Below are 18,085 nucleotides of genomic sequence, written 5' to 3'. Positions count from 1 at the left end.
AGCCACGGAGACTTCGCGTGTCTTATTATTACGAGAGACGTGACCTCCCGCGTCTTTGGGTGACCTCTATTCTGAGACGCTTGTCACCTTTTCTCGGCTCTCTCCTTCCCTCTTCCCTCCTCCCCGGGTTGATGTCTTCAGTATTGTGGGGTTATGATAAGACATGATTAGGGTCGTTATATGCCTGCCGTGATCCGCTTTATGAATGATGCGCAGATAAACGCCTCCAGTTCACGGGGGCTGCATGGGAAATCGCTGAAAGGAGTTCAATCCCACAAAGCATTTAAATGCCGCACTTCATGAGCACATTAGCTTTAAATCAACTTTCTCCTGAAGCTGAGCTGCTGGCTGCACGGGACTTTGAAAGCGTCTTTCCTACTCTCGCAGGGTCACGGACTGAGCTGGAGCTGTACAAAGAGCTGCACACACACATCCACATTAGAATGAATGAATAACTTTCCACCGTACAGCCCCGGTGGCTGTTAACGCGCTTCCTCTGCCGCTACACTCGCAGCTGTATGTTTGTTCAGCGCTTCTTCTCTTTGTTATTTTCGTGTCAATGGATCTTAAACTACAGCGCTAACGGACTCACTGCGCGACAAAATATATGAAATATCACATTTGTAATTTCGCTTCTCTAGTCACATACTTGTTCGTGACCTATTTCGAAAATGTGTGGGTATAAAATGACAAACAAATGTATCGAATAAGCTTGTAATCCCCAGCACATATTGCCCTCTAAAACATTTGATGACTTTATTATTTAATAATAACAATAGTGGGTTTCCTTACAAATTCACGATTAATTTGCTCATATCAAACATATTTTTCAAAATATTAGGCCGTAACAGCAATTGCATGGTCGTTCACCACAAAGGATGAATGTTAGTGAGGTACTGATGTGAAAGGGAACCCTTATTGAAGATAACATTAACGTTTATTTGCATTGATAATTCTAAGAGAGGACGATGACAGAATCGCTGTCCACAGTTCTGAAATCTCACTAGTGCAAAGAGACATTTAGAAGAAGGCTTCTGTCCACGGTCCTGAAAAGACGCTAAGCTCTGCTTTACATTCAAATACAGGTATAAACCTTTGCGTTGCATATTCATGTCATAAAGCTGTTGTTTTTGCTGTATGTTAATGCTTCATTGATTTGAATGGAGGCCATAGCGCTTCTATTTCCCCGGTTTCAAGCATCTTGACCTCTAGAAATGCAGCATAACGTAGTCAATGTATTTTGAACAGATGGTTTCAAAGGATATTTAGGAAATATAGCATCAAATCAATCCAACCAAAAACAAATCTGTATTTATGTTAGCATTTACTGTACAGAAAGAGTATTGTAGGTCAACTATGTATATGGCTGTGACCCTAAATACCAACATACTCAGTAGAATGAACCTACAGGCTTGTGGGAGTGTTATGGAATTATCTCACCAAGCATTTGGTTGGATCTTTATAACCAAAGGGACGAGGCAACAGCCCAGGGGACAATATAAATGTAATGTACATAACTGTACATTTTAATTTCAGATGAAACTTGGAAGGCAAAAACAGCATTAGAATGTAATTATCGGGTTGCTCTCTAACCGATTGTCTCGGGAAAAGTAAAACATAAAGTCATAATTCCGAAGAGGGAATGGCAACTCTGTTTGAGAACAATGGGGACCAGAGGCTATTCATCATGTGGAGTGTTTAGTGACAAGTTTGCTTCACGCAGCGCTCACACCAGACCGAGCTTCAGTGACTCCGATCAAACATAAGCGATCTTTTCAAATTGATAGATTGTTTTTTTTTACGGCGCCCGGTTCGCAGCCAGCGGCCATTGAACTGAACCGAGGGAGAAAAAAAATCCAAGGGGGTGGGGGTGCACTTTAGGTTCGCCGATGTGCATCAGGCGGCGAAGTGTGGTCAGCAGTAGCGGGGAAACACACTCTGTCCACCCAGTGCGCTCGCACACGACTAGACTCGGCGCGACGTCAGCTGGTGCGCGGCAGCGCAAGCGGGAGGAGCTCGGGCTGGACTCACAGCTCTCATGGTCACGCTGGATCTCAGATCCCCTCAGTTGTACCCCTCTCACTCCCCCCTTCCATTCTCTTGTCTGTGTTTTTCAGTCAATGGATTTCTTTAAGCTCTGCCCTACCTAACATGGATGCCCCGCCAACTCCACCATCATCATCTTCCTCAGCTGAGTCGGAGGGTTGTCTCTTGGCGCAGTGAGCGAGTGAACACAGTGCTTTTGCCAAATGGATGTGTGGAAAACGCTGCCCGCTATCCGCCGGTGGTGATAATGCCGTGGTCCTGCAGCCGCCTCCTCGCTTCACGTTAAGAGAGCTCTGGGGAATATACCGATTGAGGGAATAAAACCTGTGCAGCACACAAACACCATGAAGATAATCGCCCTCTTTATATGTAATGCGAGATTCAGGAGCACTGCCAGGCTCCTGCTGCTGCTACTCAACAGTGTGGGATACTCTCATGCGATGCCACACGTCTTGAGATTTGGTGAGACACTTTTCAAATTTTCCTATGAAATGTGGCTTTGTGTGTTAATGTCACCTCTGATGTCGTTGGCGCCCACATTCTCTATCCAATGACGTGGTGAAATGTTGTTGGTCAAATGAAAGCATGCAACAGCATGTTTCTGCAAAAGAAAGTTGGCTCAAAACTGCACCAACACGTGTGCAGACCTGCAGGGAAGCAGAGTCATTGATGTACTGACTCTTTAAAGTCACTGTAAGGATGACAGACTGAAGAGGCAGTCACTTGTTGATTTTTTATCTAGTCATTTAAAATTTCACATTTCAGATTAAAATGTTTAAAACGAGCAGATAAGATGTGATGTGTGTATGTGTTTGTTTGCTGTGTCGTGCTGTGTTGTGTTGTGTGTGTGTGTCTAGTGGCTATCTAAGGACTGTACATTTTTATAAACACATGTCTTTCATTGAAGACATGAGGAATGCTTCATGTAGCTGTGATCCATATATTGTCCATAAACTTTTCAAAAATGACTTAAACCTAGGATTAAACCGATACAAATTTCCTCAAAATATTGACATATACAGTATTTTTTGATTTAATAACATTTTCAATACACATTAGCACAACATTCAACCTTACACTTCAGCAAAGGGAAATGCAATGCTGTTATTGTTTGACCTAAACATCTTAGTGTTTTGGAAAACAATGACAGAAATATCATTTAATTTGTCTTTGCACTATTTAAAAAAAAGGTGGCTTTATTTTTCTATTAAAATCAAGAAAACAAAAAGACTACATCCACAAGGACACACACTGGTGTTGCCAGGCAGAGGCTGCCATTCAGGAGCAGAATCTGGGAGTTGAAGAGTTAAAGCAGAACAAAGAAATTTAAAACATGAAAGAAGCCAGAAGTTTTTTTTCTGATTTCATCCTAAATGTTAATCCCTGTTTTATTGTAAATTACTGTAGAAAAATAATCAATCAATCAATCAGTCATCATGTGGGTGGTGCAGAATGAGATATAAAGCACTTTGGGATTTTCCTTCACACTTTTTTGTGATCATGATAATGTTTGAATTACACAATGGCACAAATTCTTTTCAGGCTTGGATTGTAAATCATTTTGATAAGTAAATGTTAAGGTATAGCCGTGGCCCTCTGTGCTGCAGCATTTGATACAGTCATTTATTTATACTCTTTTCAGCTACACTAATACATAGGATTTATATTACATTCTGTTTTGCGTTTCTTCACAATAAAAGATTGTGCTGTTTTTGTAAATTAATGAGGTACAAATTGAGTTTTCGGTTGCTTTCAAAGGAGGGTTTTCTCTGAATAGGTGTGACAGATGTGCAGAGGGCATCTTGTGAGTCTGTGGCGTGGGGTGTCACTGTAATCATCCTCCCAGATCATCTGTAGGGGGCAGCGTGCTGAAGGAAACTCCATTTTACCCCAGCAGATAATGAGGAGCAGAACTCAGAACCAACTAGAGTTCAGCTGCTTTACTTTCTGCTTAGCAGCTGTCTATTAGCTTCTTATGCATGTATTTTTAAGCTTAAGAGACAAATATCTTACTGGTTCCCCTAAATCAAGTCGGACTACAAAGACACAATTTAAGGTGTACAAAGAAATATAAACAGTGAAAAATAAATCATTCGTAGCTATGACAGCAGGCTATGTTAAGTTGCCCATTGAGAATCAACATGGCTAGAGTGCACTGTAAAAGTAAACGTTGCAATAACAAACCCCCAATGTTCTCTCAGTCAACAGTGAGCTGGGAGAAAATTTGAGGATTTGTAACTGACTGTGCCCACTGAGGTGTAACTCAACAATTTCCTGTTATTTGCACAACTCAGCCATGGAGAGTTTTTTCCATCCCATCGTCAAGCTCTGGAAGTATTTTGATGATTTCTTTGTAGTATCCATGCTATAAATGGTTGCACATGGTCCTAGTCATTCAGTCAGTTAGAGTTATGATTAACTACCCAAGCCAGAGTAAAAAAAACAGCATCAAACTTCAGTATTACTTTGTGGCACTGCTATTTTTTCAATCTCATGAGCTCCAGTCTGTGATAAAACAGATTTTATAGCGTCCCCAGACAAAGTTCTTGAAAGACCACACTTATAGTTGTGGCAAGTTTTATTTGACACAGCAGCGCAGTGGGAATATAATCAAGTCTTACATACAAGCTCTGATGTTGGGAATTGGCAACCAGTGAAGACAGAAATCACTAAATGAAATCTATCATTGCCCCGTATACTGTGAGATACTGCCTACGTGAGAGAGACAAGCTGTAAGTAGCAATCAAATTAAGGCGGGTTTGTGGTTAACATGGAGAAAAGCAAGTGAGCAGTCAGCTCAGTAAATTCAACCCCACTGTGTAGGACACACATTCGAGGAGAAAACATAGAGATAGATTAAGCATTAGAAGTAGCATTAAAATCCAAACAATGGGTTATAGCAATGGTTCCCAAACTTTTTCTACAGGGCCCCCCTTTTGTAGATAGTAAAATCTTTGCTGCACTTTACTGTGTAACTTTTACTGTGTATCTGACTCCAAGGCACCTAGGAGCCAGTCTAGAGGCTGGAGGGCCGGGTTCATCTCTGCTGATGGGAAAGAACACACATACAGTTAAGGTGAAAGATGCAATTCAGAGATAGAGAATGCAAACTGGAATACAAGGGTAAACTATTTTGCACAGATATAGAGGCATAGTTGTAAGTTCAGGTAACATTTCCTTGACCCTGACCTTAACCAAAACAGAATAAACCATGAATATGCAAAATTTGCTCACTTTCTGGAATGTTCCGCCTCCTTTCTTACCTATTGGCTACAGACCTTTAGGCTTCTCAGGTCTGAAGCGAAATAAAGTGGTATCGAGCTCCCAATACACCATTTACCGAAAGGGAATGACTCAGCATTCACAAATTATTTTCTTGAAGCAGTTTTGCAAATTAATCTTTTATCTAATTAATAGAAAAAAGTTGTACTTTATGTACAATGACGTTTAAGGCATTTAAGGACAGCAACAACATGTCAAACACAGTTCATGCCACACTGTACAGCTGGGGGGTGTTTTTATTGACCCCGTGGCATCATGGGAAATGTAGTTCTCCATCAGGACTCAGCTAAAGTTAGATTCTGTTCATGTGATCGAGTGTAACACCTCACTGAAATTTAGAGGAGAGTTTGATACATACAGTCAGGCAGGAGAATCATTTGATGACACACTGACATTTGAGCTCAATCAAGGAGAGAAACATTAGCCAAGAGAACCAGGTTGTGAATGAAATAATGTACGTTGATCTACCCCTAGAAATCCACAGCATTACACATCGCCATCCCCCTCCCCCCCACCAACAAACTGAGGTGCACAGTCTTGTAATGCACAGAAGCATAATAGACAAAGTCAGGACACAGAAATTATTTATCGTTCTGAAACAGGACTGAAAGCGCATGACATAAAACTGAATGCACGCGGAGATCACACATCTGCAGTCCATGTTCTCAGATAAGAAATTCAGGAATTGTTATCCTAAAAATATAAGAGCAAATATCGGTGAATCTCATCTGTCTTACAGTAGTGCAATAGAGGTCAGATACAAGTAACCCAGTGAGCAGTTCAGTGATTTATAAACCACACACACCAAGGACAAAAGGGCTATAATATATTGCATTTTATTTAAGGCCCTCAAGTTTACATAGAAACATTGGCGATGGTAAGTAAAGTTCAAGTGCTGCACAAGTGGCTGGTCATCTGTTGCCAAGGAAAGGGTCTGCTCCAGCTTCCCGTCTGGGCGCAGCTTGAACACTGTAGAAACCTGCACAACAGGAAGGGGTTATTAAAACTAGGATAAATATAATGGGTTGTGGATTATGATAATTAAAGCAAGAAAAGTAGGTGAGAAAGTAATGATGACATTATCAGAAATATGATATGAGCTGAATCTCGACTGCATTAAGGCATCGTTTAACATGTAACAAATACACTTTATTTATAAATACACACATTTTCATGAATAGCATTTCCCGACAGTAATGTCTCTTTCAGGGCAAACGCTAAAAAAGGCCAGTAACAGGCATTGAACAGAATGAGGGAATATGGTTGCTTAACAAATGACCACCACTGTATCATGGAACAGAAGAGAACGCAGGAATCTCAACTCTAATGGAACCAATTCCAAGCATTTTTGGGAAAATCCAGTGGTGCTTATCGTCTGTGTGATCTCTGCAGAGCTCACAGCTGACAGTATGAAGGTCATTGTTTAATGGAGAAACAAGCTAAAGGTTGCAGTTGAGGATACCCCGCTTAGAATGCAACCTGCACTGTATCTGCCGTCAATGTGAGAATAGAACAGTTTTCAGACAGGCCTTTCAGACAAGACCTCACAGATTCAGACAGGAAGAAAGGTCTAGACAAACATATGTGTGGCTAATCAGATCATCCTACAACATAAAGCAGTAGGCATGAAATGGGCAGTGATAAGCATGCAAGTTAATTTTCCAAATCATGTTTTCCAGTCCATCAATGCAGCTGCTGTGAATTTCATTGGACTTTCATGGAGCAGACATAGGTGATGAAAGGAACACGTCTTTCATTGTGTGCTGGCATTTTAGTCATAGCCATCTTCAGTAAAATTAAGGCATGCACACTCTATGTCTTTCTAGATAAGAGCACAGATATTAGTTTTGTCTACCTCAAACCTCACTCCCTGATGTTGTAATGTTGGAGGTCACAGACTGCCTTACAATTTCCACTTTTTTCTGTGTACTCTTTGCAGGCCTGTGGGTATCTGAAGCTTACAAAATAAAACTTAACATCTGTTATTACTTCTCCTGCAATTTGGAAGTTGGGTTATCCTTTGAAATGTGTTCCGAGTTAGACACATGGCACAGGGCTCAAATTTGGTACCAATTTCAAAAGGAACACAAATGCAATGTTTCTAGAGCCCCATATGACCCCGTGGAAAGTTATTGATGAATTTCACGTTTGTTCATTAAAAAATGTTTTTCTTTGCATTTCTGTGATGTGTTAATAGAAAGTTATAAGCATGAAACAAGCAAGACTGCAGGATCAAGTTGTAACATTGAAAAATGTGAACATTTTGTGCAGTGGATAAATTATATGGATATGGGGGAGCAGCATTCCCTGTCAACTGAAGCTAGCTCTCTTGTCAGGTTAGAGATTAAACTCTCAATAAAGTCAATAGTAATGATGGAGAATACAGGTACTGGATTATGAATATTATTTCAATTACAAATAACTCTGAAATCACTGAATATCTGACTACGTATTTGGCTTTTTAATGATCGTGAAGAGAGAATAGATGCCAGACCGTTGAAAACATTTCACTTAGATCAGAAGTGAAGACATTTTGCCATTTATCCAAAAGGCTTCTTCAGTTCAGGTCGATTTGAGAATTGGAGCCGGTATTTCTCACCTGGCAAACCTGTCCGTTGCTGACACAGACTGTGATAGTGTGCAGGGGACTGAGAATTGTAATCAACCGCGTCCACATCATCACCGCTATCAACCACCCTGGTCACGGGGTGCTTCAGGTTGTTGTCTGGCAAAACACTAGCGGACAGATGGAAGTGCAGCATTATAAACATCAGACAAATGCTGCCTCAATCCTCTCCTCTCTTAAGAGAAGGTCTCTCCAATTGGACATAAATGGCCTCTTTGACTCCTCTCTTTCTCAAACCATTGATGCTTGTAATGTGAACATTACAATGCTCAAACTGTGCATTTTGGTGTGCTATGCTGAGCCACACATCTGTGCTGTCTACGTTGTGGATTGTACAGCATATATAGGAATGTATTGTAGTGTATCTCCTGAAAGACATTCTGCAAAAAGACAATATGAAGGGGTCTGTGCCTTTCTCTCAGAGCAATCTCCCACACATATTCACATCTGGAGCTGTGCACATGTTCTTAATATGGTGCTGGCTGACTGACACAGCTGGCAGTGTTAATCAGCGTGTTAATCTTTTTGCTTTGCTAGATGACATCACCATCTTCATACACAAATCGTATAAGCATACGCAGAAATGCAAATAAGTTGGTGCAATTAATCCTCATTTAGGGCCAACACAGTGGTTGGCAAACGATAAAGCTCTGTCTAAGTTGTGTGGCTATTTTGGAAATTCGTACTTTGTCATGTTTGTTGATGCGGTTCTAACTTTGGGAGAAGATTAATCTATGAAGCCCATGGTCAGGGCCAAGGCTTAAGGATACACAAAAGGCTTTCTTAAGTTTGAAACAATTTTCACAGCTCAGTGTGTTTTGTGTGTAAGATTTATAATACATGACACACTGTATCAGAGCAGTGTAAAATAGGTTTATTTGCAGGTGTATTTAATATAATATCTATAAAAAGGCCTTATACAAACAATAATTAGACCAGCCATATAAAATATTGTGAACAAATCTACCATTTTGGTAGATGTCTCCAAAATGACTCTACTGAAGTCCGTTATGTCTCAAAAAGACAAAGTATTTAAGATGGCCTTAGACTTTTGCTTCACGGTGAAAACAAAACTACAAAAAACATTCCTCTTCACCTAAAACACCATTTCCTAACGACTTGCCCCATGCCGACTTGCCATGATTTACGGGTACTTGGAACCCTTTATACTTGCTTGCAAGTCTAGTTTTTCGAGCTTTGAGTCTAAGGCAGTCGTCAGTCGTTTTTGTTCATGGCTTTGTTCATACCGTAGGTCCACTAATTATGAAAGACCTGCGTAGGCCAGCACCATTACAAAGGGGGAATCAATTCTGTGTGGGATGCGGATGGATATAATAATATTAATAATAATAATAATAATAATAATAATTTTTATAATGGTTGTTGATTTTGTCTTGTCCTCATGTTGCACTGTCATTAGCATTGTTGCCTCACACCAATCAGGCTGTGTATTGGAATCACTGTGCCAGTCTTCAGAGTTCATGCTGAAGATGTGTGTCCCTGTTCTGTGGACTCAATAATAAAGAGTATGTTATAAGAAGAAGGAGAAAAAGATCATTTCACCTGGTTTGAGTTTGGTTTTTGCCCTTATTTCCTCTCTGACATCTTCAGTATGCGTTATTTCCCTTGCCATTAGAGACTAATATGCTGCCAGTCAGAATTAGCAGGCTTCTTAAATTAACTTCTGCACCGGTGGTTTTGTGAGTTTAACACTGTGTCTTGGCCAACAGCCAGAGGAGACTGTTGGTAAATAGATTAAAAACACACTAAAGCTGCTTGAAATATTCACATTTCACATTGGTAGTTTCGTAAAAATGTCAATATACTCTAGACTGTCAAAAAAAGTACAAAATCTAAACATAATTTCTAATTAAACAATAAGAGCAAGAGCTGGTTTGTAGTGGTGAGGCCGCCTGTACACCGTCTGTTTTCCTGATGTGGCTGGCTTTAGTGCTCTGTCTCTTTCAGCTGGCCGTGTATAAAGACAATTTAATTTAACACTACCCCTTCATCACTTCATGAGCTTGGAGCAAAAGTCTCTTTTTGTGATTGAATTTGACAAACAAAAAAGTATGTACAGTAAATATATGTGATTAATCTCAGAGTCAGTGCTACAGTGCTGACAGGAGAAACTGTGAGGTCAAGCTGGGGGTGACTTCCTGTATGATGGAGACAGGTTGTTCCTGTTGTATTAGAACACATTGAGGACATAAGTATCACTGTAGCAGTAATACAAGCCAGGACTTCTCACTCCTCACTGTCCTGTGCTCTGATGATTTGACCTACGCTTTTCTGTCACTGTGTCCTGAGAACTGCATCATTGTGCTTGGGTCACTGGAGTGAAGAAACCATAAACCAACAAATCTGGTCTTGAAAAATAAATAAATAATTTTAATTGACCTTAAATTTAAATCTCCTTAGCCTGTGTTTCCTCGTGTACTTTTAAGATGTCTCTTTCTCACGGATAACAAGCACAAATCAGCCTAGATCTGAGTCATGGACTAATATTTCTGAACAAAAGCTGTGTGTTCTTTTTAATGAATGGTTAGCTTGTATACAAACATGTTATTTAACACAGCCATTTGATATTTGATATTCTAATGACACACCACTCTGCCAGGATGAAACCAGTAAAAAAATAGCTAGACAACTTGAATGAAAATTGTATTCTATTGATACACAACCACAATTGTCAAGGTCTTGAATGTGGCTAGAATGCAGGGATCCATCATTCTTGACATGTCTCTATCCTATATTCTGTTGCCTTGGAGATAGTTGTTTGCCAGAGTGTTGTATATTGTAGGTAAAAGCCTCTGAATGACAATTGTGGCAGAGGTGCCACAAGTCAATAACTCATTTGGAATGGGTTATGAATTAGAATGATCTTGCCAAGGGGAAGGTAAACTCCCGCCCATGTCATGCCTTGAGTTAGTAAAAAAGCTGGAATAATAATACTCCAGGAAAATCGATGATGGAATGCTGTGCCACAGGGACAAATACCACCAGGAGCCCTTTTTGCACTACACACATGCTCTTATCTGTCAATCAGCTGAATTTCTGCTGATATGCCATAAATCCAATTCCCCAAAATGTCATATTAAAATTCCAGGCCATTTAGATTGGCTTGTGGATGGAGAATGATGGCATTCCTCTCCAAGGGGCACGGATTATATGTCAATAATGTCCAAGTGCGAGAGAGGTTCTTTTATTAGCTTGTATTTAGATTGAAGTGTGATCAATATCATGAGAATCTGCTGCTGTGTCTGGAAGAGTTTCAGTGTCAGTGTGTTCGATGGTACTGTGTGTGTATGTGTGTGTGTATGTGTATTATATGTGGGTTTAGCAGTCAGGTCCTTCTTCTGCTCTAAACCCAAAAGCAGTCATTAGCCAGACGAGTCAGAACTGTGATGTGTATAAAATATGCGGAGCATTGACAGACAGCCTGTTCCAAAACTGCCATAGTAACATTAACATGGTAACAAGGTATGGTCATAATTTTGGTCGGAACATAAAAAATGCATTTGCAACGACCTGAACCAGGGTGGATTTGGAAGCTGCCCGAGACCACAGATTTTTGGCAGAACAAGGTTCACCTGAGTGTGAGTGGCGTGTGTTCATATCTGTTGAAAGAAACTGAACCATAGGAAAGGTTTTGCTGGCGCCCACCTGGTAGATGCAAAAGCACCCTTGTGTTCATGAATTACTTTTCCTAAAGCCCTTTCTGCATGTTTATTGATGTCCCGAAATCCTTAAACGTCTAATTTCACAGTGGTAAGGCTAAATGTTGTCGGTAATCACATTGAATTAATAGACAATTGCAATAAAAAGATTTTAAAAGTGGGACCAATTATAAATAATGATAGCCTTTAATTCATTTAGCAGATAGTCAAATAAAGAAAGAGGAACTAACAGATAAATCAGTTGCTTTTGTTATTATATTGTGCACACAGTTTAACTGTTCTACTTTAAAATTACATTTGCATATTTTTTAGGTCCTGCTGGAATATGAAATTCATGTTTAAACCTATGGACCAGGATCCTGAGCTTGGGGACTAGCTTGGCGGGCACACTTGTGTTGAATGCTGAGCTGTAGTCTACAAACAGCATCCTCACGTATGTGTCCACTTTATCCAGGTGGGGGAGGGCGGTGTGCACAGTCAGGGCGATGGGGTCGTCGGTGGATCTGTTTCGCCTATAGGCGAATTGAAGGGGGTCCAAGGTGTCAGGGAGGACCGAGCAGATGTGGGTTCTGACTAGCAGTTCAAAGCTGTGATAAACAGACTCCGGCTTGTCCCTGTAGGATCTTTTTGCATCTCTGATGGCCCTCTGGAGGTCGTATCTGGATCTCCTCAAGGCCTCCAAGTCTCCTGAGTTGTAGGCAGAAGACCGTGCCAAGAGCTTAGCACGTACTTTGCCATTCACCCTGGGTTTCTGGTTGGGGAAACATCTGACGGTGACCTTCGGAACGACGTCATCGATGCAATTGGAGATGTAGGCAGAGACAGAGTCTGTGTATTTGTCGATGTCTCCATTGGCTGCATCACAGAACATCTGCCAGTCTGTAGTTTCGAAGCAGTCCTGGAGGATGGCGGTGGATCCAGCGTTGTACTGCTCGTATAACCGGTTCTTCTTGTTTGAGGCATTGTCTATAAGTTGGGAGGAGGAGAATGAAGATATGGTTCCGCTTTCCCAAAGGGAGGGCGGGGGAGAGGTTTGTAGCTGTCCCGCAATTTGGAGTAGCAATGGTCCAGAATCTGATCACCACGAGTAGGAAAGTTAATGTGCTGGTAGTATTTGGGCAAAACTTTCCTCATCGTAGCTCTATTGTAGTGGCCCACAACAATAAAAGCAGCCTCGGGGTGAGCATTCTCTAGTCCAGTGATAGTCCTGTGCAGGTCTTCTTGCGTTTACTAGACTACGTAGTTCTGTCCTGCCGGAAGGTGGAAAATCCAGCCGGGGAAACGGCGGTGTCGGGCAGACACGTCTGTCCTAGCAACTGCCTTAAAGAAAAAAAATAGAAGAAAAGACCGTTAGCACTTGGACATGTGTTCTAAATCTGATGTATCTATTAGCGAGTGCAGGTTCTCATTTCACTTGATTGTTGCAATGATTTTTCTGAGGTAGAGACTTCTTGCAAACACCCTGCTGTGGCAACCAAGTGATTGTGGAAGATCAACTTGAATTGTAAGAATTTGTCATTGTATTAACTGGGTCTTGGACATTGCACATCTTTATATTTGAAAGGAATAATATGAAAGATTTTTCTTTGTGTGAATTATAACCATAATCGGTTAAGAATCTGTTAAGAATTGCTTTATAGTCTTAACATGGAATTAACAGTCGACTATTACAATGATTACAAAATCCAAAAAACAATAAATAATAAATAATAAATATTTTTCCTTAAATTATAAATAAATTAGCATATTATAAATGGATTTCCTAAATAGTTTAGCTTACTTTTTGTAATTGCATTTGCCAAGGTCTCCTCCAATCACAATCTATTTGACATGTATTTTCACAGTGTACAGACAAAATTTCACATTTGACATGCAGTCAATGTGTTCTTCTGATGATGGCTGACAATAATAAGTCTGTGAATGAATGTTTTCCAAAAACTAGCTGTCTTGCTCTAAATTTCGCACGTCATAGTTCATAGAGAATTATCTTGCACGCTTTCATTACACCACTTGGAACATTGCACAGAATACACTATATAGTGTATATATATACTATATATATATATATATATATATATATATATATATATATATACTATAAGTATACTATGCAGTAATACTAAACCGTATAGTACACAATATAGTAGTACTGTAGTTTTTCTTTCAGACACAGCTCTGGTGTCACGCAAGTAGCCTAGCATTAGCTTAAACCAGATGCTAAGCAATGCTAGTTGTAGCTGTCTGAACTACAGTACTTACAATTACAGTAATTGCATCAAAGCTGAAACCTTGTGACAGTCTTGAAGTGTGGATGACATGAGTAAGATACATTTTTGTGACAAGGTCAAATGGATGGAGTGGACCCCTCCCGGCATTCCCGGTGAAAAGCACAATGAGCTGGTGTATAGCTTTAGTTTACTCACTTAAGCACATAATAATATGCACATGCAGAAAGCCACAGCATATGTTTTGATACATACTGTATAAAGTATTTTAGTTTTTTAGTACATCCGGATTTAGCAGCAAAACTAACTGAAAACAAAACTGAAACAACCTCAACTTTGCAACCACATAAAGTAACCTATAGGTGTCGTGTAATCTTACCTGAATCTGTGATGACGATGATGTCTTTTCTAGTCAATTGGCTAAATTGTGCAAAGCTACATGCTCAGCGGTGGTACTAAATGTCAAAAAGATATGCCTGCATAAGATTTTTTGAACATCACTTTGGAAAACTTGATGTAGTGATGTCAGCTAACTACATACAACACACACACAATAGCTCCTGCAGTCACCGGGAGAGGAGATGATGAATATTCAGTTTTCCCATTGCCAAGTCATAGTACAAACAGCAAGTGACTCAGTCCTTTGAGTGCATTCAGTGATAAGTGAAAAAAAGTTGCTCTCTCAGAGGAAGTGTGTCGCACATTGCTGAGTGGACCATAAAGAATCACTTCAAGCATTTCTTAGAAGTGCTGTGACATCACAACCAACCACACACTGTGTGTGTGCTTTTCTTTGTGAGTGTGTGTATGTATGTGTGCACATGCCATCTCCTCTCTCCTGCTGATGTCTTCACTGTTTGACCCCTCATACACAAGATTATTTAGGTCTTCTGTCGTTTGTGTTTTGTCTCTTTTTCCTTATTAGTCAGGTTTCCCCACTTGAACTCAAATTCTCCTGATCTGTGTTCTTTGTAATCCTGAGAAATCCTTGCATCTCAAATACTTCTATCAAACCACTATAATTCCCTGTGATTCACTCCTTTCATTTAAAGTTGGTGTGTGTGTTTTTATGTGTGGAAGCATTATGGAGCTGCTGGTGGTACAGCGGGAGGGGAACCACTTTGATTTCCCAAGACGTTTGGGTCAGCCCTCATCGCTTTTACAGAGAAAGGTAGAGAATTCTCTGCTAAAGCACAGTGTTAAAGCTCGTCTGTATATTTGGATTGTTATTTATGCTTATAACTCTTTATAAACACATCATAGAAACACAGCAAAGCTCACAATTATTGTAGACATTTTCACATTCCAAGTGTTGAAAGAACACATTTTCTGTTCACAATGCTGCTGTCTAAATCTGTACCAAATTTCAGCCTCCTAGGCAGAATGCATCACATTTTATTGACGTTGAACTAAATTGTGGTAATTTTCCATGAGTGTTGGTGTTGTTAACTATTCAGGAGGGCTAAAAGTAGTTTTATAAGTAATTTTTTTTCAAAAACAAAGTAGTAGGTAGAGTTTATGCGCTATATTTTTGGCAGGCCAGCTCAAATTGACATTTGATATAATCTCGCGGGCCAAATATAATTACACTGCAGAACAAATTTGGCCCGCGGGCCTGAGTTTGACACCCCTGCCTTAAGGCATCTCGTCTTTTTTACATCATGTAAAGCAACATGGTTTTGACAACTGACGAATGACTACCACCAGAAGAATATCCCAGGTCTATTTTTGTACCATGATAAGTAGATATCATGATACAGTATTACTTCTGTATTATTACAGAATATTTTTTGTTTTCTGTATTTAATTGTACTCACCCATGCTCAGACGTCGCTGACCGAAGACTTTACATGTTGACATGTTTTGGACTGAGTGACTTGTTTTCTGCGTGAAACTAAATCAAATTCTAACCTGATTGGGCCTAAAACAAAACAAACTACAGACACACAAGAGGTGGTTCCATAAAACATTCCATTGCCAATTATTAATGGGGAAGGGATGTCCAACAGTGAAATACATGGAAAAGGTCTAATTTAACTAGCAAGCAGGCCCTTTCCCTGTAAGGGTTATAATTATCCTAATTGGAAAAAGCTGGACATGGATTGAAACTTGCAATCTAAGTAATGGGGTCTTTCACAAGACTCCATACAAACCTCTGTTCAGAACAAAGCTAACACACATGGGTGGGTCCATAGGAACTCTGTGGTCTGTGCAGTAAATCCATTTGGCTTCGACCATGTAGTGCTCAAGATCAAAAATTCAAAGGCAGGCAGGGCAACCTTCCAAAGGAGTCATATTTCACCCTAGAAACTCTCTTAAATACCAAATTTGAGCAATATAGGCCAATGGGAGCCTCTATAACATATTGTTTTACTCAAGTGTTGTCATCTGAGAGTTTGTGGTGTTTAGTTTGTTTCCGCTTCACAAAGGCTAAAATGTGTTTTATAATTCATATTTTCACTGAATCAATGCACAAAACTTGCATTTTTAACTTCATTTTCAAGACGGAACACTCTGACTGGCTTTACCAAGGACTGACCGCTGGGCCTTTAAATTTTGGATGATCAATCAAACATGCTGACGTCATATCTCTGGGAAACAAGGGCTAATTGGAGCAAACAAGATGTCAATCGAAAGCTTAGAAGCTCTACTATTGGATGAAACCATCTTCTATCAAGTCATCGTAGACGGGAGAGAGTATTCATGCAAAGCGATTGGTCACTTATTCTGTCAGTCAGCTGTTTCAGAGTTGAATGCGGGACCACGGATTGGCAATAGATTGGTGATATATTCCATATATCGGCAGTTTTAAGGCTGACAGAATGTTAAAGCTCCAAGTGTTATTGTGTCTTTTCAGCTTCTCTGGGATTGATTGATGCTAAACGCTACTTACTTGGAAGCAGGTTCAGGGTCAGACCACTTGGAGGTGGTCTGAACAGAACCAGAACAATTTTCCAACAGGAATTGGAACAGGGGCCGGCGGCTTGGGAGCTGAAACAGGAGCTGGCACTTTGACTCCTGGTGTCCTGGAGTCATGGCAACTGGAGCTGAATGGCTAAAAGTGAAGGAAGCCAAAGAGCAGGAATAGAGGTAAAGAGAGTAATTGCTGGAACAGAGGCCGTCTGACAGGGCTGCTGGGGGTAACGCTGGAAAAGCTGCTGTGGGTATCAACTGACATGGACCAGCCTGAATTGAACTGACCACATGGTTTAAAAGTGTGTGGCTGAGCGTTGCCAAAGGGATACAGCCATCAGACTGCCCAAGCCATCAGACTGCCCAAGAAAATCAGAGTCTTGTTTATAAAATGTAAAACACCCATTGAATGTAGTCTGATTGCTCTTCCTGAAAGGCGGATATATCCACAAAGTTGTGTGGCCATGTGGTGGCGTTGAACAACAAAAAGTGGCCTGCTGAGTCCATTTTGCTAGATCTTTCTGTCACAGAAACCAAGAGAAAGGCAGGACTCGAATCAGGCTCGACAAAAATAATGTTAAGATGCACACTTTATTAACAAAACATAAAAGTCAAAACAAACAAGGGAAACATAAGTAAGAGGTACACCTTAGCTTCAGGGCGGGAAAAGTCCAGCACTTAAAAAGGAAAGCAAACAAAAGCAGGCAGGGCAGGAAATATGAGTCAAAAATTGGTACAAAGAAAAACACAAAGAGGAGAGAATAAGGAATACACAAAAGGAATAATATACAAGAACTACTTCAAGAATAACTTACAGGGTACCAGGAAACAGGGCAGGATATGACAAGACAAGTAACTACGATCTAATCAAGGACGATCTGGCAGAGGACAAGGTTAAATAGGCTGTTATATAAACAAAGGGGGTAATAATGAAGGATTGTGGATCACAATCCTTGAAGGATTGTGGATCATGAAAAACGGTGGTATCAAATGAGAAAAGGTATTCAATAAATTTGACCCTCTATATGCAGGTGAAAATTAATGTGGAGTAGCAGTCGATGATGTAAGTTAATCATAAGATGAATCATATGATGCTAATGAAGATTGGTCTGTGTCACTGAGTAAAACTAATGCAATATAAATGCAAAGTTGAGGAAATTTAAAAAGATCTACTGGAAAAATCTATCTTCAATATAAAGGTATACAATTTTAAATTCCTGGATTCACATCAGCACCAACGTTCAGAGGATCTGAACCTCTGAAGTTTTTCATTTGACGGACCAGGTTGAGGATGGCGCCCCTTACATTCAGTT

The 18,085-nt window shown here is 40.2% G+C and overlaps 1 protein-coding gene across 1 annotated transcript in view; it reads left to right on the top strand.

Moving 5' to 3' along the window:
• Nucleotides 1–2,390: 2,390 nt before the first annotated feature.
• Nucleotides 2,391–18,085, top strand: part of grik2 (glutamate receptor, ionotropic, kainate 2) — a 190,678-nt gene continuing 174,983 nt past the window's right edge. Inside the window, exon 1 of the mRNA XM_076148425.1 lies at nucleotides 2,391–2,508. Within this exon, the coding sequence (XP_076004540.1) occupies nucleotides 2,391–2,508 (118 nt within the window). The remainder of the gene's footprint in view (nucleotides 2,509–18,085) is intronic.

The sequence above is a fragment of the Genypterus blacodes genome, unplaced genomic scaffold, assembly GCF_046128005.1.
Source record: "Genypterus blacodes isolate CSIRO-AG114 ecotype Tasmania unplaced genomic scaffold, CSIRO-AGI_Gbla_v1 ptg000040l_1, whole genome shotgun sequence".
Lineage (NCBI taxonomy): Eukaryota > Metazoa > Chordata > Actinopteri > Ophidiiformes > Ophidiidae > Genypterus > Genypterus blacodes.
This window is presented reverse-complemented; position numbering and strand designations above follow the sequence as displayed.